The sequence below is a fragment of the Doryrhamphus excisus genome, chromosome 5 (genome assembly GCF_030265055.1).
Source record: "Doryrhamphus excisus isolate RoL2022-K1 chromosome 5, RoL_Dexc_1.0, whole genome shotgun sequence".
Taxonomy (NCBI): domain Eukaryota; kingdom Metazoa; phylum Chordata; class Actinopteri; order Syngnathiformes; family Syngnathidae; genus Doryrhamphus; species Doryrhamphus excisus.
The window spans coordinates 5,662,496-5,685,283 of record NC_080470.1 but is presented as its reverse complement, the minus strand read 5'-3'; the positions used below and the strand labels follow the sequence as shown (position 1 = coordinate 5,685,283).

At 38.1% G+C, this 22,788-nt stretch overlaps 1 protein-coding gene across 2 annotated transcripts; it reads right to left on the bottom strand.

The window, feature by feature from the left end:
* Nucleotides 1-373: 373 nt before the first annotated feature.
* Nucleotides 374-19,514, bottom strand: cfap144 (cilia and flagella associated protein 144). 2 transcript variants are annotated; one of them, XM_058073139.1, is made up of 5 exons: nucleotides 19,399-19,514; nucleotides 2,109-2,219; nucleotides 1,967-2,026; nucleotides 824-927; nucleotides 374-747 (listed from the first exon to the last, which is right to left on the bottom strand). In XM_058073139.1, the coding sequence occupies exons 2-5, from the start codon at nucleotides 2,173-2,175 to the stop codon at nucleotides 652-654; spliced, it is 327 nt and encodes a 108-aa protein (XP_057929122.1). In that variant the 5' UTR covers nucleotides 2,176-2,219; nucleotides 19,399-19,514; the 3' UTR covers nucleotides 374-651. The 2 variants fall into 2 exon arrangements, with proteins under 2 accessions (XP_057929122.1, XP_057929121.1); XM_058073138.1 differs by lacking the exon at nucleotides 19,399-19,514 and having other exon boundaries at nucleotides 2,109-2,226.
* Nucleotides 19,515-22,788: the final 3,274 nt, after the last annotated feature.

Here is a 22,788-nt window from a genome sequence, read left to right as displayed (position 1 = left end):
CTTGTGGTGTATTAGAGCGATGTACTGGTGCTCTGTTGGATGCTATTGTCTGTTATTGCATGTACTACTGCTACCAGTAGAGGGTGTGGTATTATGCTCATGGAGCGTTTGACGACTGCGCAGACTATCCAGTTCGTCTTGGTACATAGTATGTGTAGGCGGCAAAATACAGAGCCACAACAGTTCTGATTGGCTGAGGGGAGAACCCATTGTGTTCTGCGTTCTGATTGGCTCTAGACCATTTGCCAATCAATCTCCGTGCAGGATTGCCTGTTCCCCGTTGTATGATGCTAGCTGCTAGCAATAGTACATGTTGAATAAAGGCAGAAGTTAGGCTGCTAACAGCGCCAGGACCAGCCACGATAAGAGGAGTGAATTCGTGAGTCTTATTTTCAAGTCTCCAATCTGCTAAATTAATCATTATAATTCAAATTAAATTTGAAATTTGAGAGTGTTTAAAACAAGAGACAAATGTGATAAAAATGTTCATGCCTATCTGAGAAGGTGTTTAAATTGTATAGTGAGGGGTTTTACAGCCTTAGACATGTTATATACTTATTTATACACTTATTTCACTTATTGTGGGCTATTGGGGAACCAATCCCAGCAATAAATGAGGGAACATTAAATGTATACCAATCTATTGAAGGTTTATTTTGAAGAGCGCAGGATAGACTCTTGATGTTTGGTGATGTCTGAGCTGTGGCGGTAGAAATTGAATCTGCCGTCATTACGATTGGTAGGGATCTGCATACAAAACAAATAATGGGGGGAAAAATTGAGCTGGGATGTATCGGTGGAATGGAAACCAAAAAATCCTCACCAGAGCAGTGGACACCCATCCAATCTCTTGACTCTCAGTCAGTGGTGTTGAATATTTCTTAGTCGGCTCCTGGCGAGCTTTGTGGAAGGCCTCAATGAAGTCCACTTCAGGAAGTAGTGTAGTACATCATTAGCACATACAGTACATTCTCAACACCTCTATACTACGGTATATAGTACAATGTGTTAACTCAGCCAAATACAAGTCGGGGTGTCCAAAGTGCGGCCCAGGGGCCATTTGTGGCACACAAGTCACAATATCAAGAGAAAGTATGAGAATAACGTGAGGAAATCGACTTCATTTTAGTAGCATAAAGTTGAAATATTGAGAAAGTACGTTTATTTATATGTCCTGATATGAGAAACATAACAATGAATAAAGTTGTAATTTTTAGAAAATTAGGTTGGGGAAAAGTGGTAAAATTATGTGAAGTAAAACAATAATAAGGAAATAAAGTCATAATTTCAAGAAGAAATTTGAAATGGTTGGTGAGGAAAACAAAGCAGTAATTGTATTTTTATGAAGTTGTATTTTGTTATTAATAGTTTTTTTACAAGTTGTAATATTATGACAAAATTAAAGAAAGAAAATAAAGTTGTCATTTTTGGAAAATTAGGTTGGAGTCGTAATGTTACAGGAAGAAAGGAAGAAAATTTACAACAACACAATTTTAATATTTTGAATAATACACTGATATGTAGCACAAAGCTGAGATGTGTTTTTTTTTTCTTGAAATTTACTCTATATAACTTATTAGCATATATGCATCTATTGCTTTACCAAATATCATTTTTAAATACCAAAGTGGCTTCCTTTCATTTTTCAGTATGTGGCCATTTGATAAAGTTTGGACACCCAAGCTCCGTACATCCTACAATGTGCCACAGGCTCCAGTCCAGGGTGCTCGGAGACAGCTGGAATAGGCTCCATCACACCCTTGACGCTAGTGAGGACAGGCGGTACAGGCAGTGGGTCTCAAATGGCCCTTGGGTCACATGTTGGACACATTCTTAAACTTTGGGTCTGATGCACAGCCTAGTTCAGTTCAAGTTGTAATTGCCTGCTTTCTTTTTGCATTGTGAAGCTCTACTTATGAAGTAGAAGCTCTACTTTTCAGCTGATCAGGATAATGATTAAACTCACAGTTCTCTGAAATCACTTCTTTCTGTTTCCTGGACATGGGTTTGTCTGGTATGATGTGTACTAAAAGTGAAAAAAAAACAAAAGTTCAAGATGTAAAACAGTCAATGGTCTATTGGAGGTAGTTTCAAAGTACCGTACTTACATTTCCTGTGTGGATTGATGCTGAACTCTGTGTGAAGTATTTGCTGTCTTTGCTCTTTCCGGATCATCTCAACGTGAATCGCATTCTGATGGACCAAATCTTTCTTCTTTGCTGCCATATTGAAAAGAATCAACCAGGACTCACTTGCTGAAATGAAAAGCTTGCTCAGCTACTTAAGAGGCCGTTGCTTAGCAACAGTAAACGTTGCTTCAGGCTGCAATAGCAGGTTCTGTCCACACGGTGGTGGTGCGTGCTCTATTTTGGCTTGTGTGTAGGACTACAGCAGACATTCACAGTATCTCTTGTGGACAGCAGCCCACCTTGACGTCTATCGTTCAGTGAAGGTGTCATTTTAGGAGCATAGAGTTGAAATATTTTTAAAATTAGAATATGAGAAACAAAACAACATAAAGTTAAAATTTTAAAATTTTTGGAAAATTAGGTTGAGCAAAAAGGGAATATAGGAATATCAGTATGGGAATAAAGTCAAAATTGTACAGAGATAGTTACAATAAAAAATCTATAAAGATAATTTAAGAAGTAAGTTGAAATATTTGAACAATTAAAAAAGGAAAAAAAGAGCAAAGCACCTTTGCTACAAAGGTCAGATGCAGGTTACTTTGAAATATATCTTCTTAGCCTATCTACATGTGTTTCTATACAAAATTTCAAAAGTGGCCCTTGCCACTTGTCCTTCCACTTTTCAGTATGTAGCCCTCGCTAGAAAAAGCTTGGTCACTGTTGGGTTGATGGTTCTCCTCAGCCAATCTAACATGACTTTCTTTTTTCTTTTTTGTAAGTAAGTAATCAAAAAATAAACAATTTACTTCATTACAACTATACTTTTTATTTTACCGGATCAATAAAATGGCAAGATCAATAGAAACTGAAATAGAAAGAATACACATTTTCATCATTTCTCATCATAGCACATGTGGACTCCTATAGAGCACCTACACACAATAACCAGCACAGAAAACTTTTAGAACTTCTAGATCTTCCAGAATCTGCACCTATTCCAGCTGTGTTTCCTTCGATTTTTGCTTCCTGACAAAACGGTCTGTTTTAATTTATTCCACCCAAGGCCCGTCTCCGGGCACGCCCACTCCATCCTGATTGGCCACATGCCCTAATTAGAAAAGAACGCTCTCTTTATAATATAGCCGGTATAGGAGTTGATAATGAATGAATAACATTTTTGGACAGCTAATTGGAAAGTGTTTAGGGGTCACTACTCTGTGACATCACAAACGAACAATTTAGCAACGCCCTCTGAAACAGAGTGTTTTGAGCCATCCTAAACTTCTTTCAGGGCTCACTTCCAAATGCGCAAACGTCGGTATCTGAAGCTCTGGCATCATTTAACACAAGAAAACAACATTCTAACTATATTATAGGTTAGAAAAGTGGAAAAAGTATAATAGGTCCCCTTTAAGTTCTGTGGGACAGGTTGGAATAATAGTTTCACTTTCCTTTGTTTCGACAATTCTGCTTCTGTTTGAGGGCACTTGGTGCTGATTAGTAATCAGATTAGTAATCAGCTGGTGTCTTCAGCTTGTTGTTGCCTCATTCATCGTCGGCTGGAATTGTTAGTTTGTAACACAACATGTTTTTGCTCTCGGATTCCTGTGTTTCCCATATACTCTTGCTGCCTGCCTTCCTTTAATATTCCTCCTAATACATTAGTCTTATTTCCTGTACTTACCCATTTGAGTTTTTCTTGCACCTTTCGCAATGATTCCATATTAGCCCCAAGCTGAGCTTTCAAAACAGCTGTTGTATATTTATATTTTGGGACTCGTACTTTTGTGAGTCATGCTGCTCCCTTCATTTTGGCTTAATAAAGATATTTTTTGACTGCACCTGTCAACATGTCCCGAATCCTGGGGCATCACAACACACTTGTAGATCAAAACATAGCATGTCTGGCTTATTTCACAGTGTTATAAAATCATGAAGAGGTCAAACAAAATTCACAATCCTAAAAATATGTCTTTATAATAATGATACAATATACTAAATATTTTAATCTAATAATTTTATCTTAATAGTCGTGTGTGTGTCCCCACACATTGAATTGCATTTCAGAAAATAACATAATGCCAACAGTAAAATATGGTGGTGGTAGTGCGATGGTCTGGGACTATTTTGCTGCCGCCGGATCTGGAAGACTTGCTGTGATAAATGGAACCATGAATTCCGCTTTCTACCAAAAAAACCCTGAACGAGAATGTCCAGCCATCTGTTCATGACCTCAAGCTGAAACCCACTTGGGTTCTGCAGCAGGACAATAATCCAAACACACCAGCAAATCCACCTCTGAATGGCTGAAGAATAACAAAATGAAGATGTCGTAGTGGCCTGGTCAAAGCCCTGAGATGCTGTGGCATGACCTTAAAAAGGCGTTTTATTCTGGAAAACCCTCCAGTGTGGCTGAATGACAACAATTATGCACAGATGAGTGGACTAAAATTCCTCTACAGCGCTTTAGGAGACTCACTGCAAGTTATCGCAAACTCTTGATTGCAGTTGCTGCTGGTATGGGTGGCCATAAAGTGCAAATGTCATTTATCTTTTCATGTATTCATAGCTGCCAGCTTTCTTTTTACTCTTTCCTGATCACACCAGCACTGGTTGGATCCGACCCACCAGGAGTCCCACTGACCTTGAGTATGTCCAGTGAGTGTGAAGAAACACGGAGTGGCATATTTTTAAATTGCCCTGGTGTACACTTGACTTCCCCTGCTCTCATTTGTGTTGTGACACACACAGGAACAAGAGCCTACTTCTTTAAATGCTGTCACTTCTTCTGAATTGTAATTGTGGTCAAATGGTGACAGTGTGATTAAACAGTGTGCTTTTAGAACTGTGGGGCAGTAGCTGACTTGGGACTTCTCATCTCTTCTTTGTTCATTTGAAATTGTAATTTTGCATTCAATGGCGAACACCACACAGAAACATACACTCAATGTTATTGCTGGTAGTGATCACTTGGTTCCTCACAGTAACAAGTTGCTATTAAAGGTTGAGATGCTCAGCTCTCAGTTCCTGTCTCACAAATATATGTGAAGGGTTTATTGCCCCCCTGTGAGAGACGCTGTATAATAGAAACTGCTAATAACACAAACACTCAAAGGATCATGAGTGTGTGGGTGGGAATTTCCATGTGAGTGGGTGGTATGATCCTTGTGTTGAGGAAGAAGACGGAGCAATATTGTATGTATAATACAAATGCTCTCTTTATGCTCTACAGTGCTTTTAAGACAGGAGTGTCCAAAGTTTGTATTGGCACATTCTAAAAATATAATTAACAGCAGCAAAAATGGAAATTTAACAAGACAATATAGTCCAAATATTAACGGATAAAAGTTGTAATGTAACAAGAAAAAGGCAGATTTTTTTACGAGAATACGGTCATAATATTATGACAAAAATGAACATCATTTTATTAGCATAACAATGAAATAGTAAGAAAGACATAATTGTTTAAAGTTGTAATATTATGAGAAACAAACACAATTAAATAAAACGGGGGAAAATTAATATGGTAATAAAGTCAAAATATGACGAGAAAAAAATTACAAGAACAAAGTTGAAATATTTGTGGAAAAAAACTAAAATAACTAACAGAATAAAGTCGGAGAAAGAGAAACAAATATATAATTTTATCACAACAAACGTTATCAGGAAAAATTTCATTTTAGTAGCAATATAAAAAAACATTCTAAGTAATTTTTTAAAAGCTGCACTATTTTGAGAAACATACAAAACAAGTTGTATTTTTTGGAAAATTAGGTTTGAAAAAGTTTAATATTATGGGACTAAAGTCAAAATATTAGGAGAAACACATTTACAAGAAGAAAGTTGAAGTAACTGGAAAATGTATTTAATTTTTATTTAATTTTATTTTACCAGTATCAAGTTAAATATTAAGTTAATTATTGTAATGAGAGGAAAAAGTCACAATGTTACAAGAATAAAATGGTTACATTATGAGGTAACATCATGTCATTTTAGTATCACAGAGTTGAAGTATTAAATGAAAATGTTCTTTTTTTTATACCATAATATGATGAAAACAAAACAAAATTGTCATTTTTGGAAAATTAGGTTTGCAGAAAAATGTAATGTTGTGGGAATAAAGTCAAAATACGAGAATAAAGTCATAATATTACAAGAAGAACATTTACAAAGGTTATTGAAGAAGAAAGTTGATCTATTTGGAAAATAAAAGAAGAGCAAAGCCTGAAGTTCATACAATTAATAATACACTTTTTCACCTACGTATATCATTAAGCTGAGGAGCCGTTTTTTTTTTAATATAGGTATATGACAATAATGGCTGTGTGATGAGGTATTTTCAGAGAACAGTAAATCAATACTGCTTTCCAGGCTTTTAGCTGCTACTATGCAGTTTCTCAGACCTTACCAAGATTTGCACAACTTTGCAAGTTTCTATCCCATACAGTATTTTATTAGTCACGATTTCAGTGTGATCTCTGGCAACGACTGTGAGAAAGTAGTTCTGTGGTTTGGAGCCAGACCTCCATGACTGCTCTGCCTATGGCTGCCAGTCGACTATGACACCAATCTAAGAGCAGATAGAATCTCACCCACCCACCCTAGCCCCCTTTGTCTCCTCACATACTCTTGATAGGTCTTTATCTCAGCTTTTTATCTTGTTTTTTTTGCACTTGGAATAGGACTATGCTCTATACGTATCTGATTTGTATGCTGTCCTGGCAGCAGACCTTTTATGCAAGTGCATGTACATGTAAACACACTGTAGCATCTGCATTGTGTCTCCAGCTATTCATTCTGCGCCGGTAGCACTAAGTGATGACATGTGGTGGTCCATGCACTAACACACACAAGCTCACTTCTCCCTCCCTGTTTGTTTTGGTCGTTGTGTAGGTGTCTGGGGCCCACTGGAGACACTATGGTCATGGGAAAGCTGTGTTACCATCAGATGGAAGTTCTATGTCACGATCACGCTTGTCTGCAATCTCCTGTTTTGTCTCGCTGACAGAGACTTTCTCAGCAAAAACAGACCTCAGCTGAGATTGGACGTTGTTGCAGGTTGCTATACTATAAATTGAGCACGTCAGGCACATGTTTAGATTTCAATTGAATGTTTCATCACTTACTTGACTGCACATGTCTTTGTGAGCAGAGGTGGCCTGAAGTGAGCATGTCATCTTGATGTGGTTTCTGCCCTGATACATACATACATACATGCTAAATACCTCATTGTTGGCTGGTGGAATGGTGTCTTTGTGTGGATAAAATTTTATATTTATGAACGTGTGGGAGGCTACATTAATATTTAGATTAAAAATGAACATTAATATACTGGCGAAATTGTGTTATTGCTCTTACTCAGCCCTGCAATGTGGGTGTTATGCCCTTTACCAAAGACCGTCACAATGCATTCAAGGATGTGCATGCAGAGACATATGTAAAATGCAATCATGGGAAAATTACAGCAATTCATCGTTCATCACAGCTCCAGATGTGGCTTTGTGTGTATGTGGACAGATGTGGGCTTCATTTGTTTTTGCAGGAAACATGTTGAACATGGTTCCCGACACCTCCTCACTTCACCTCATTATATGCAATCAGGCATAAAATACTATCTGTTCATGTCTCCTATGGCGACATCATCAACACATCAGTAACTAAACCAAACACAAACTGACATATTATCACATACAGTATAATAATAACATAAAATAAATATTAATATTTGTCTTTTGGACTGTATTAGAAGTGTATATTCAGTATGATTCCAATCATTACCATTTTCTTAAATAAAAATCACAGATGGGGCTGTAGATGTTGCCAACTTCGGAAGTCCTGGAAGTCACTAGATGACGTCATGCATTGGCTAGTTTGCTATATTTTTGAATATGATGCTGTAAGAGATGCTGCAGGAAAAAAAGCACAACCTCGTAGGAGGGACAAAAAAATGAGCAAAACCACCTTAAGTATGTTTAAAAACTACAAATAAATGGCCTCCAACCTCCACCCTTTATTTTGCAATTAGGACTACTTATTTCATTATCACACAACTTTCTTCTATCACACATTCTAACACACTGACAGGGAAGTGAATATGTTTTCTGTGTAATGAGTAGTAATTTAATTAAGACTAAGTAACGTTTACGTTTTAGATCCCACTCTGTAAGACAGTGCGAGATCCACCCCGGTAGCAACGCGCCTGCACATCACAAGCGTGATTCATGGATGCATAGAGCTGCACTATGCTCTCAGTGTGCGGCGGAAGATGGCTTGTGAGTGCTAAGGGACGGGGTGGGGCAAACAGAAATTGTAGAACAATGCGTGCTTTCACTTTTAAGTCCCAAAATACCAGAAAACTCTCCAAATTTGTGAAAATTTAGCAGTTACGTCACAACCAAGATGGCTTGTCAAAATTATGTCAAATTCACAACGTAATTTCACTCCTATTTCACTTTATAATGGTTTTTTGGGGGGTGTCATCAGCACTTTGAATCTGCTTTATTTGCATATAAAACAACTCTTTTTGAAGGAGCCTGATTTTGCAGTTTCTCCTTGAAATTGCAGTGTTTTTTGTTTGTTTTTTTTGTGATAAAATTGCAGGAGAAAGTGGAAGTTACAATAAATGGTTAAAGTGGTACCCAGAGAAAACCCACACAAGAAGAACAGAAAATCTACACAGAAATGCTCCATTGGACCGAGTGCGACTTAAACAAACAATCCACTATTCCACTGTGCTGCCCAACTGCAGTTTCATGAGCAGTAAAATATTTTATTTCATTTAGTAAAATCTGGTTTTAGGGCATTCTTTTGATTTGCTGGGGAATGTTATGTCCACATTAATTCCAATCAGACGAGCAGCCAGGACAATGAAAAGCATATTGAAGGTTTTACAATATTCTCTGTCTGTTACTGGAAAAAATGAAGCTGTTTCATGATTTGAAGTGTATTTTTTATGGACTCATTTTCATTGTCTTTCAAATAACATCAGTGAGTCTATCCGGTCATTAATGTCAGGTCTTTCCTTCTAGAGTATCATCTTGCGAGAGATTCATTTGGAGATTATTGCTCAAATTAAGATAAGCACACATTACTGAAATTAATCAAACAAACAACTCAGTTTCCACTGCAGGTCAGTCAATGGTGTTGCACGTTGCAAGTTTTGTGTGTTTTTTCACTTAATATTGGCCTGCCTGTCGTTTTATTGTGTCAACAATGTTATACTTTGTTGAGCAAATGAAGTAACATAACAACAATGGCTTTTCAACAAATGTTTGAATATTATCCGGAAAGTAACACAATTGGCTGTATATTTCACATTCTCCGCTCAACAGATGAGCAGTGCTCCCATTCCATGGTGTTTATGGCTTTGCTGCACTGCATCATTAACTATGTGTAGCCGTGGGGCTAATAACATAAACCCAAGTCTGCATGGCTCAGATCTCCTGAATAGGAAGATCGTTAGTGGAGAGCAACAGGGTTATCGCTCATGTCAAATTCCTCGCCAAAGTGGCCACTTTGTTTTGGAAAGAGATCTGGCTTTGTCACGCCTCGGCACTCACTCATTCCCCTCGAGTAAAAGAACTAAAAAGAGCTCAAGACAGCAGAACAAGCCTTTAAAAGATAATATTGCTGTGTTGAAATATTGGACATTTCAGAGTAATGATGAAATTGGCATTGTTTTCTATGTATGTGGAGGCATTAGGACCTCACTGAAGAAAAAAAAATGTCCGAACCAAAGTCATGTCCAATAAAACGGCAAAATATATGAGTAAAGCTGGAATCTTATTCATTTTTTTCTTTTATTTTATAGAAATGTTTCACAAGGGCCGACTGAACTGAACTGAACTTTATACATGCATTGTGGTCATCCCTTGTTTACAGCATTTAATTGTTTCCAGACCATACCGTGCTATGTTTATTTTATTATTTTATAAAAAAAATTCATAATTTCAGAATACAAAACCTTTTCATGACCTTCTAAATATGTATTTTTTAAACATAATTAGAGCCCTCTAGACATTAAATAACACCCCTATGGTCACTTAATTAGTTTTTTTTTTGATGACATAGGTCTTGCACTTGTGTGTGTTGTTATAAATGTGTTTTTTAGGGAGCTGAGTGACAGGAAGCGATGTCGGGGGTTCAGAGTTGAGTTTTAGCCCATGAAACAATTGCCCATTACATTTTTATAAGGGATTATTGTGCCGCTGCAGTAAAAGCCTGATGCTTTTGAATGTCACCAAACATTACAGTAACATTACTGACACCTAGTGACCAGCATAGGATACTGCATGTCAGTCACTGCATTTTTTTTAATGCGTATATTTGTATTTTAGTTAATGTAGCCAATGTAATGATTGAAAATGTTTCATTTAGGCAAAATGTGAACACAAAATATGAAGACGAACGTTATTATTAATGAAAAATGCGATAGAGTAAAGCTGCAAAATTTGACTGTATGAGCAATATTAAATTTTGGGGGTAAAATTACAACACTATTATTGAAAATAGACATTTTTTCTAAATAATATTTTTTTTTTCTTTTCAGTATTCAATAATCTGTGCACACAGTGAGTGACAGCTTGTGCAAAAAGTACTGAAAAGTTTATAGAATTAAGTATTAGAATTCATATTCACTTATCAAGGTGTCACCCGAAAGCCGAATATAGTCAATTAAAGTTTTTGTGAGTAATACAGTTGGGTGTATTCCCTGTTTGAGTTCAAACACACCGGTGGTTATAACACTGTCATCTTTGACAACTAGGACATGACAAGTCAATTGCTGATCCAGTAGTTTTCTCTCTGTGTCCGCTACTAAACACCACATCTGTCAACAACAACCACTTTGGCTTAAGCCACTAAAGTGGGGTCATGTTGCTGCTGTGGACAGCCTTGACACGTGTGGGGTGGGATTATAGATTCCTTGCTTTGAATTTCAACACATATTATACTATAATAACAAAATGGAGAACATTCTAATCTAAGTTTATATGAAGGGCCAGCTTCAGAAATATATTCCATCAGTTAACTACATGTAATGTGCTCAACACTTTACTACTACATTTTTACAGCACTACAAACTATAACCACAATAATAAACATATTAATACCTCTCCTCATCACTGGGAGTGCTTCCGGCTTCCCAGCATGCTTTGTGGCACATGTGTTATAAAATGTGACTGAAGTTCCATATTTAGAATTAACCCGTTGTGGCTGTGGCTTTGTATTTCAGAGTTACACAACAACTAGCCTCTTCATTCCTGACTTATAGAGTCCTGCTAGTCTAAATGCAGTTGCATGCATATCTTAATATCTTTTTTCCTGTTCGAAGGGAAGAGAAATCTGGTGTTGCATTTATTTTGTGAAGCATTCCCTGCAGCTCTCCCACGGTGGCGAAAATGCTGACTGGCACGTTCCGATATACTGTAGAGCAGGAGTGCATGTATAATATAGCCGTACAAAGACTATACACACTATATATTGCAGGGCTTACACGAGTTTACTATAAGTGCTGGTCTGCAGCCAAATGGTGCTGTTTGGATGCCATCATGCCACCCTTTACTTGGCTGTGTCTCAATAGTGCATCGTTTGACAGCCATTCTGTTAAAAAGTGTGTGTGTGTGTGTGTGTGGAGAAGGTGCTAGGAAAAGTGAGAAGCAAAGAGGGAAGATTGTTTATGCTAATCTAACCACATTAGACTCTGTAATAAGCTTCATCTTTGACTGGTATAGATCTGTGCTTTATACACAACAAATCGAATTGATGACTACGAATGCATAGAACCCTCTTGGGTTCTCCTGATGAAATATAATGATTAAATGAGTCTGAATATTTTGTTTATTATGTGTGCTACAACCTGCTTGCTGTTGTTTTGCTCACCTCTACTGACTGGCCAATCAAATTACTTTCTCTTTGGCTCCACAATGGATTCAATATGATAAATCAGCTTGAAAAGCAGCCAACCGCAGCGTTGACATGCAGCACATACTGTATTAGAGGTTACGGGTCCAACGCTGGCCAACAGACACCCATTGATCCATTGTGTCAAAGGTTTTAATGAACATACAGTAGCCTTTGCATCCTCAAATGTACGTATACATCTTGCTTTCATAATTGCTGTATTTAAATGGGCTGGCACATTCAAATGGAAATGCAGTCCAGAATGTCGGAATGGAACATTTGAGAATAATATATGAAGATTTATTCAAATTTATGTGGTGTGATTGATTTCTTTTAATTATCTTTGAATTATGGGTGCTGTTTTTAATTATATAAATGACATAAAACACTTGAATTTGACACACAAAAAGACAATAATTGACTCTTAACACAGCACAGACAAGCCATGAAGATGTCATGAAGATGCATGTAATAAAAATATTGAGTGGCAAAAAGCACACAAGAACACATAACATTATTTGTTTTGTCTCTGTGTGCATAAATAACATCTATACGGAACAACAATGCAATTGTTCTTTACTGAATCCCAAATGGACCTCATTATTGGCTCATTTAAAAAAAATGGCCCATTTGACAGTTAAATCCATGCTCTTTTCCTAAGTGTCCTCATTTGTCCCACATGGACTATCATGTTTTTCCTGTCGGCTGCCTGTGATGCTATCCAAAATGACAGATATCAAGCTGCTCAGTTCCAGACCATTGTCTCACTGTCACACACACTTAATTATATACATATAACCCCTCCCCATACACACACATTGTTAAACTCATATACAGTACTTACAGTGTATTAGGATTTATTTACTCCATGAAGTGAGCATGCTTGCCCACTGACTTTGTGATGAGCGCTTGGCAGCATAATTAATTACAGCCTTTGTACATTTTGCCAAAATAGACACATTTCATTTCACACAGTCTCATAAAATCACCACCGTATCACACACAACTCAATAAATGCGCACCTGTTGACGCAGCTGAATCTTGTCTTGGTATAGGTTAGCATTGTATGCATCCATCCATCCAGTACAGTACAGTACACATTGGTAAGACAGATGAATGAGACATCAGAATCATTTTTTTTGTTGCCGATAATGATATCTGTCCCGAGTTTGATTCCACCCTTGGCCATCTCTGTGTGGAGTTTGCATGTTCTCCCTGTGCATGCGTGGGTTATTTTATTCGGGTACTCCGGTTTCCTCCCACATTCCAAAAACATGCTAGGTTAATCGGCGACTCCAAATTGTCCATAGGTATGAATGTGAGTGTGAATGGTTGTTTGTTTATATGTGCCCTGTGATTGGCTGGCGCCCAGTCCAGGGTGTATCAGGGTGTGTGGGATAGGCTACATCACCCCCGGGACCCTCGTGAGGATAAGCGGTAGAAAATGAATGAATGATATCGGTCAGCAACAAACTTGAAAGCTCATTTTTTCCGCTGTCTGGAATTATCTCAAACATTCACCTTGTAGCCAAGGTCTTAAGATGTCTCATCCAAGACTGTGTGTTATCTATTATTGTTGTCTATTAGTATTTTTTCTCACTTTTTTATCTCATAGTTTTGGACTTATTGTTACAAAAACTCATTTTGCTTCAAACCTTACCTTACCTTAGTCTCAATCACGTCACAGTTAATACGAAAGTCTTTACTCTCATCCTGAGATTCTGCTGTCAGCCTGTGTATACCAGTGGATGTATTCATGGGGAAAGTTTGAAATCACTGCTTTACGGGTGAAACATAAAGTTAAATGAATGATTTTTTTTTTATTGTGACACGTTCTTTTTGCAGGTCGCTGCACAAACACATTGATGCATCACGCATGAGTAATGGCTAGTGGCTCTCTGACAAATGTCTTTCTCCATTAGACTCAAAACATTCCCCCTTTCTTTTGTTTATTTGGAAAAAAAAACATGCTGTGGGGATTTTGTTTCTAAAAAATACCAAGTCAAGACTCCACACAAGGAGGAAACTTTTTAGATTAAATCTACTCAGCGAACTATTGGCAGAATCTGCATCGAAGCAGTGTCTCAATACCATACAATGCATCCCTTTCTCGTTTTTTATTTGACCATTTATTGTGTGCTGTATTGTAATTTCTATGTGTATCCACCCAGGTTGCTTTCTCAATGTTGACTCCAACATTTCCCAGCTATATCCTAAAAAAATATCTTTCAGAATGAAAAAATCCACTAAACGCTAACAAACACACACCAAGCCATGATGTGTCTGACAGGAGGAGGGTAAATGATGGACAGATTGTGGGAGGACGGGGGAGAACTTGGAGGCGTCTGATCTGACGCGCAGTCTGACAAACAGCAGCCTCGCTGTCTCCAGTCTTTATTTCTATCTGACAGTCTATTTCCTTCTTTTACTCTCTTCAACTTTCATCTACTCTTCCAAAAAACTTGCTCGTATGAAATCTCCTTAACCTGATATTGGTTGTTATGCCTTCAGAAACTTTCGTGACATATCAAAATAATTAGTTCAAAGCCTGCACGCCTACAGAAATATCTCGACTCTCTTTGTAGACATACTTTAATTCATACCTTCTACAAACACATACACTCACAATCCACTGATTTTAAATAAACATAATTCCAATAAAATGTATTATAAATGTCATAAATTAACACAACCTAATCCCGTTATCGTTTTTTTTGCGGCTTGAAATAAGATATAACATGGTAATGGTTTATTTTATTGAATAAAATCAAGAAATTTGACGACACGGTTTCTATTCTTGAGAGATAAAGTCGATTCTTCTGGGTGTTTGTGTGTTTCACCAAACATTACAGTGTCATGATTGACACCTAGTGACCAGTGTAGGATATTATGTATCATTGAATGAGTCTTCTGAATGCCCTTATTAGCTTTAGGTCTTGTCATTTATACAGTATATAATTTGAACAGTTGTGGTCCCAGTATTGACCCCTGGGGTACGCCATATGATATATTTAAACTTTAAAATAATGTATAGTGTCCTAGCTTGACATACTGTATCCTGATTGCCAAGTAGCTTTTTACCAAGTTTAACATGAATCTTCTGATTCCATACTGTTCTAGTTTGTTTATTAAATATTGTAAGTGTATCAAATGCTTTTGTTAAATAGATAAATACTGAAGCCGTGCACTCTCTGAAATTTAGTGTTGTCCGTCCGTCCATCCATCCATTTTCTATGCCGCTTATTGGTTATTTCAATTAATGCTATTGTAGCTGAAATGTTCGCTTTGCATCCATATTGGCTTTCCATGAGTAATTTTTCATATTTGTGAATGTGTCTAACCTGAAACTGGTCTTCATAATTACAACTTTAACATAACACACATCACTGTGTGTGTTATGTGGGGTGTGGTTTGAGTGCTCTGAGCAAGAATAAGGCGGGACACAGCACATTTGAACCCCACTGCAGTACCCAATCATGACAGGCACCATTGAGATCATCATCAAAAACACTTTTGGGAACTATTGTAAAATATATTCATAGAAAAATACCAGTGTATATTTGGCCATAGCCTAAAAAAGGAACATAATTTGTGAAAAAGCCCTGAGCTGTCACAATTTAAACTGAGGTAATCACCTTATTCGTGCATGAACCCTGAACGTTGAGCAAGACTTGTTAATGTCAGTCCCATTTTTGTCATCCATCCATCCAGAAACTGCACTCCCTCATCTTCTGAGAGGAAAGTAGAGCCATTTGTCAGCACTGTCATGGCTGTATTTTCTCATTTATCTGTCACTGATTCGCCTCAGTGAGTTAACGGCAACCCGATTCTCTGCGTTCTTTGGTTCTGTGTTCACTCTTGCTCAGGTGTCTGAGACTCGCTATGGGGCAGTGATTGAGCACTCGGGAACTTAACCACTTGAAACTCACATAGGAGAGGAAAGGCTTTCCCCACTTGTGTGCTGATTGATAAATGGTAGTCAGGGGGGCCTTGCAGCCTCTCTCCCCTGCTGCAATAAGTGCTTACACAAGGAGAGGAGGCGCACGGCTAAATCCATGCACTGTTCTGTCCTGCTCTGTCTTTCTTCTGCATGTTTCTTTACCCTCGCTTCCAACAGTGTCGCCTCTGTCTGCGAATCTGCACCTGATCTACAGTGACTTAAGTTATTTTGTTCGAGGCATCATCGTATGGCCGACACGTTAGTATGATGGATTATTAGAAAACAGTGTCAAGCCCATGCTGTAATTGCAGGCCATTTGAAGCCACATTAAATTAGCATCACATTCAGTTGGAATATTGTGAAAACTGTCAATTGAAAAGGAATGGTTTGTTATCGTCCTATGTGTTTATTTTGAAATCAGATTTTTAAATGGCCTTTTGACAGGCTAATTAATAGCCTGTCACTACTCATGTTGAATGTTGAATTCTGACATACTCTCACATAGCACCACTGGAATTGCACAACACTCACTGATGGTACACAGATGACCCAATGTGTAGGGATCGGTAGGTCGTGATCGACATAAGGGACACCCCTGCTTTACACTACCTCCATGACATTCATGCAGGGACATAATTGGAGAATACACTATATACCATTTTTACGGTGAATTTTGCATAGGGTAACTAGACATCCTGTTTTCCAAGGTTCTGTTTTTTTGTGTGTGTTTTGTTTTTTTTAAACAGTGATGAAATTGTTTTGGTTGTTTTTACATCGGGGCTGCACGGTCGGCGAGTGGTTAGCACATAGGCCACACAGCTAGGAGACACAAGTCCAATTCCACCCTCGGGCATCTCCTCATGCATGGGTTTTCTCCGGTTCCCTCCCACATTCCAAAAACATGCTAGGTTAATTAGCGACTCCAAATGGTCCATAGGTATGAATGTGAGTGTGAATGGTTGTTTGTCTATATGTGCCCTGTGATTGGCTGGCGACCAGTCAAAGACAGCTGGGATAGGCTCCAGCACGCCCGCGACCCTCGTGAGGATAAGCGGTAGAAAATGGATGAATGAATGTTACATTGGGTAATTTAATTGAATTAGGGCTTCTTCTTTATCCATATTTCTGACAGTGAAATCTCACTCGAACCTTCCTGTTAAAGCTGCCAGAATTCCTCGGTTAAAGCAAGCAGATGTTAAACAGCTTTGGATTACATGCTCTTTGTGTTACTGATCCTGACTGGCCACCCCCTGGCTTTTCCCCTTCAGCTAATATTTGATCGTCTCAAGCTGTGACGTTATATAAAGTTGCTTGGGGGCAGGGAGCAACTTGAGGTAGTGATTCATCACCTGTTTGGTGCAGAAGACTGCACAAGCGACTGGTGTAAACGTGTGGAGTGAGCATCTGGTGTAGTGGGTTAATTGAGAACGATTAAGGTGATTAATAGCTCAGTTAGAAGCACAAACACAAGACAGATCAACTTGTCTTGCAGAGTAAATAGTTTGGGGAAAATGTGTGGGCAAGATAGTACAATCGTGTAGTATATGTCAAAAATATGTGCTGGGCAAGGTTAACCAACTGACAGATTTGTGTATCGTCATTGAAAGTGGGAATTAACTTTGAAGCCTGATCTCATTTTAACTTATGAAAAATATTTCATATTACAATTTAATAATATATTGCTGCTGGCATTTGTGAATGTACACAGTGTATGCATGTATTGTCAAGGTTTTATTAATTCAATTTAATATGAAATTATTGTGACAAGAAATTGTATACTTGGGAAAATCACTGGTTAAATCGTTTTTTCACACAAAACTATGATTCCACTTATGATCATGGCGAGACAAAGGAAGCACATTATCTCCAAGCACCATATAAACCGACACTATTTTCTTGAACGACAGAAAACAGAGATCTTCATCTCAAAACAAATACTACAATCCCTCCCTCTCCCCTACTTGAAAAACATTTTTGCTCTATATTGCGGCAATAGTTCAAATATCAAATATTCTTTCCGGAATTTTTTGGAACTACTCTCCCAGTTTAAGGTGTCCATAACTGTTGCAATTACCATAGGGACCTCTAGGTATTTGTCCCGTCTATATCCAATCCTCCAGCCCTTGGTTATTGTCATGCAGACTTATTGATGTATAGTCAAGTCAGGTTTCCAGCACCACTATCACCAACCTCACCACCAGCAACAATAATAAGCTGCCCCTCTGGAATACATGGTTTCGTAACACACTACATGGATGGTGAGTAGGGGTGTCACAAGAGTAAAATGTGACAATATATCCCGTGCTGTCTCATGAGAATAGGCCAGCCAGAATCCAATGGGACTGTGAACGACGCCATAGCTACTCTGAATAATAATACAAGTAAAATGGAAGTAGCAATTCACAAGGCGGGCTTGGCGCATGTGTGGCACACATTAAGTGATTTACATACACTATAAACCTTGCAATCGAACATTCCTCAGTGTTCACAACATCAGCAAGTGATGAGGCCGTTTTGTTTTTTTTTACATTTGAGTTGAACAGTTGCACGAGTGTTTATGTTCAAGCAGAAACTGTAGTATATCTACAAAGTTACTTTAAAAAAAAAACATAGATGTTGTGTCCTGTCTGTCTGCACAAAGAAGTGCTTACAATGCAGGTACATTTTGAAATGTAATATAACTTTGTATGCATGATACTTAATTTTTTTCCCACAAATTGAAACAAAAACTGAAAATGTTTATAATAACATAGTTATCTAAAGACATGTAAAATAGATTGCAGATTTCAGTAGATTAGCTTTTATGTTTATGTGAAAAACACTACAGTTCCCACAATAGAAGCAGGAAGTAGTACATTTCCGAAATAGATGCTTGATGAGCAGTGATTGTGTTTTGCTCTGACAAATCTTAAGTGAATTTGATCAAACATCCAATTACCACAGCTTCTGCTTGAACGTTAATAATACTGCAGCAGCAAAAAAAACAGGCATGCGTCGCAAGCAAGTGATGGTGGAAACGAGTGCAGGAAGATATGTTAATATCGAATATTGATCATATAAAAAAGACTCCAGCAGATCCTGGGAGTCTTGATGGGAGAACAGGTCCACTTTGAGGGGCTTGGATCCCATTGGCTTTTTATTTTCATTGTACAAAGATACTAAAGTCAGCCATATATATGTACCTCTACATCACAGATGGCTTACTTACTTCCAAGAGCTTTCTAAATATTTACAATTGATATTGATGGTAGTTGTTTTAGAATTTGACAAGCTTGTGTGTCAAAGGGCAAACATTTTACAATCCATAGCAGAAAAAGTGACAGGCTTTCCAACTTTCTTACCACACCTAAAAAGAATAAACCTAATGCCTTGGTCTACACATGAGTCCAACTCAAACCAGACATGCAGAACATGCAATTTTTGACAAACCTGACAAAAATCTGTCATCTTGTCTGTGTTTTTCCTTTTCTTAGTTTTGGCGTTGGATGTGCAAAGGAGTGTTTGTGAGTATAATCTCGACTAAAGAAAAAAAAAAGTCAAATACAGTATGCTGCTGATTTTGGCACAATGTATCACCGTTACTGGTCCTACTGAGCAACTATCTTCAATTGCAGACAGTCTCCTGGAATGCCCGAACCAAATGTTATTCTTATAGGTTTGAGAACCTGACATCAAAACACAGTCTTATGTGTCATTAAACTATCAACTTCTATGATAACTGCTTTTGAAGTTACCAACAAGCCTGCACATAATAATCACATGGATGAGGTTGCAGATGCAGTTTATTCAGCATCCAAGGGCATGAAATCGGGACCCAAAATAACATCGGGAGGGGTTTGATTATCAGGAATCCAAATGTAGCAAAGAGAGTTGTTTGACTTTGCTTATGTGAATGTGTCAAAAGAATATAATCAAAATCAAGCTGGCCAAATATAGTAGTGATTAATATCTTGGCTGTCCAAACTCTTTTTATATTGATATTATTGCTGCCTGACTGGGTCGACAAAGTTCCAAGCATACACAGTAAATGTGAATTCAGGAAAGGAAATTAATCAGTGAATTATGCAGAGGCTTTGTAGGGTTAATCACAGCTATAAAAGGAAGTGCTGACATTTATAACCTTTATTTGAAGGTCAATAACAAGTGTGACCAGATGCTTCTACTATTTCTTGGTTACCAACTAAAAAAAGTGGTTCTCAAAGGCTGGACTCACCCGTCCCACAAAAAAAGTAAACTAGACTTAATTTCTATTAGTATATCATATCTAATTTCTTGTGCAAATAAAGAAAAACACTCCATTCATGTCATCTTTGTAAGCCAGTTTCGGTGTATGTTGGCACTCAAGTGCGTCATCATTTTACAAGAGTGCACTCATATGGGGATGTTTTAACAGTGTTGAAACATACCAGCATACTCCTTAGACCTGGGGTGGGCAAACTACGGCCCGGGGGCCACATCCGGCCCGCCAAGTGTTTGAATACGGCCCGCCTGTTCTTTCCAAAGTATTTCATTTAAACTTAACATACAACCTGGCATTATTGCTTGAGCCAACCTTATGATGATTTAAGGAGCTGTTTGATCAATTTGGTTATTTTTATGTGGTCTGCTGTTTACAAAGTGCTCCTGAAAAAATGGACGCAAGCACATATTGCAGATTGCATGACACTTTTACAGATACAATAATTCTAGGTGGACAGTTATGTGTAAAATATATAGTATGGCCCCTCGTCAATTTTGTCAAAAAGTTTGCCCACCCCTGACCTAGACCCTAGTGAGGATAAGCCTCATAGAAAAAGGATGGATACATTTTTCCCATTGGAAATGAATTGACAATTTCAATGCAGCCCCCTGTTGCTGGAATTAATTTTACATGTAACATGGTCATCTTCTAAACTGATGGTTGCTTGTTCAATCCTCAGAATAAATTTCAACACCTTTCTCGGACATTTCAACATTCCTTCTACATTTCAGCTCAGCTTCATCTTGTTAAGGATAAAGCTTGTATCCTTTAGCTTGATAAATGATCTTTTCATATGAAAGCGACAGTGAAAACTAGCAGGACAGTGGTCTTATTATTGGCTGGAAGACTAGAATCAATCACAGTGAGCCTTTTGTTAATTCAGGAGAAAGCTTTTCCCGACTCTTCCAGTAAGCCACATGGATAAAAGTAAGGAATTGTTCTCTCATTTTTATGACTGTTGCATTTAATTTTAATTTTTGGATTTCATCTCATTATTACTTTATATTATATGCATTCTGTGTACAGTACAATGTATGTACTATGTATAATAATACCGTCGTTAGCCCAATCTGTACTCACCAAATATGTACTGTATGTTTGGTCAGAGTCAAACATGTACCTTTTTTTCTGTCAGGCAACAGTGCAAGTCATTATTCTGCTGGGCTTTGGAAGAAGTAATTATTGCTATTGTTAAGCTATAAACCAGGGATGCTGTGATAATGACTACAATATCTCACCAGATGACAGATGGAGAGACTCTTTATGCCATGGAATAGACTTATTGATGGTGACAAGCTTAAGTGGTAAAAATGAAATAGTTTGGCAGAAGGGTGAATGCAACGGACAATCAGTCAAATCTAAAATGTTTTAAGCTGCTGCGGGATTTCAAAGAGGGGTTGGGTCAGCCTCTTCAGCACTATAGTGTTTTCCATAGGGAGAGAACACTTGTGAGAGTGAGAGAAAGTGCAGTCTTGCGGTCTGCTTTGGTTTCTAATATTGCAGAGGCAGTTCTTCAGTGGCCAAGTGGCATCATGCGATGGTAACAAGATCGCAACACAGCTGCAGCCACGGGGCACCCTTGGTTTGTCCCAAAGGCTGCTGGAATGATGACAGGGCAGATCCACACATGTGCATGCACGCATACGCTGTGTGCACATAGTCGCACACTCACAAATGGTAAAAAAAAAAAAAAAAGAAAAAGAAAGAAAATCATACAGGATGGAGCTAAGTGGAGCAGCGGTGAGGGACAGAACTCTACCCTGCCTGTTTCAATGATGTTTTTAAAACTGTGAAATTTGGACTGCACCCACAGCAAGGGTCTGTTACACACAGGGCTTTCTTTTCAAAAGAGAGCCGTGTGTTTATTATTCTGTTAAATGAAGGGTGGTGGTGGTCAGCGAGGAAACCAACTACAGTAAATGAGTTTCAGTGGCAGAGAGCGGCCTTACGTGCTTGTTCTCTATTAGAAGCATATTGTTCCAATTAGCTCTGTTGACCAGCTATGAATTTTTGAAGTATGCTGCTTTAGACTAAGTGACACTTTAAGTTTACAGTTATATTGTGTGGTTTGAGTGTCATCAGCTCAAACATTCCAACGCCGCACTCTCCTTTACACATTTACAGCAAATTCATGCGAGAAAAAAAACAAAACACGTCTTGTTCTGCTTTATGTTTGATGGTCATTGTTAGGGAGTCCCTAAGGGATGGATTATCAGGAGGTATTGAAGACTTTTGAAATATCTTTAACAATGTTCAGATGATCTCTGGAGGCCAAATGATGTATTTTAGAATGTCTCAGATAGCACTGTCACTGTCATGTTTAAATAAATGACAGAATATGCTCAAGGCACTGACTTTAATTACAGGTTTATATTTCAGGCTCACAAATAGAGATGGTCAAATATTGACCGAGATGTTCAAACCCCTGCTGCCGCTAGCTAATTAAAAAGGAAACCATGTAACATTGTTGCATGTGTTGCTCTAACGATAGTTGCAGGGGTGCTGGAGCCTATCCCAGCTGTCTTCAGGCGAGAGGCAGGCGGGGTACAACCTGGACTGGTTGCCAGCCAATCACAGGG

Bases quoted from the DNA above. Each gene is read 5' to 3' on its own strand.
- cfap144 (XM_058073138.1), bottom strand. From the start codon at position 2,226: ATGGCAGCAAAGAAGAAAGATTTGGTCCATCAGAATGCGATTCACGTT. The intron at 928-1,966 runs GTGAGTTTAATC...TACTTCCTGAAG, and splicing joins AGAAGTGATTTCAGAGAACT to TGGACTTCATTGAGGCCTTC. The intron at 748-823 runs GTGAGGATTTTT...TTTTGTATGCAG, and splicing joins GATGGGTGTCCACTGCTCTG to ATCCCTACCAATCGTAATGA.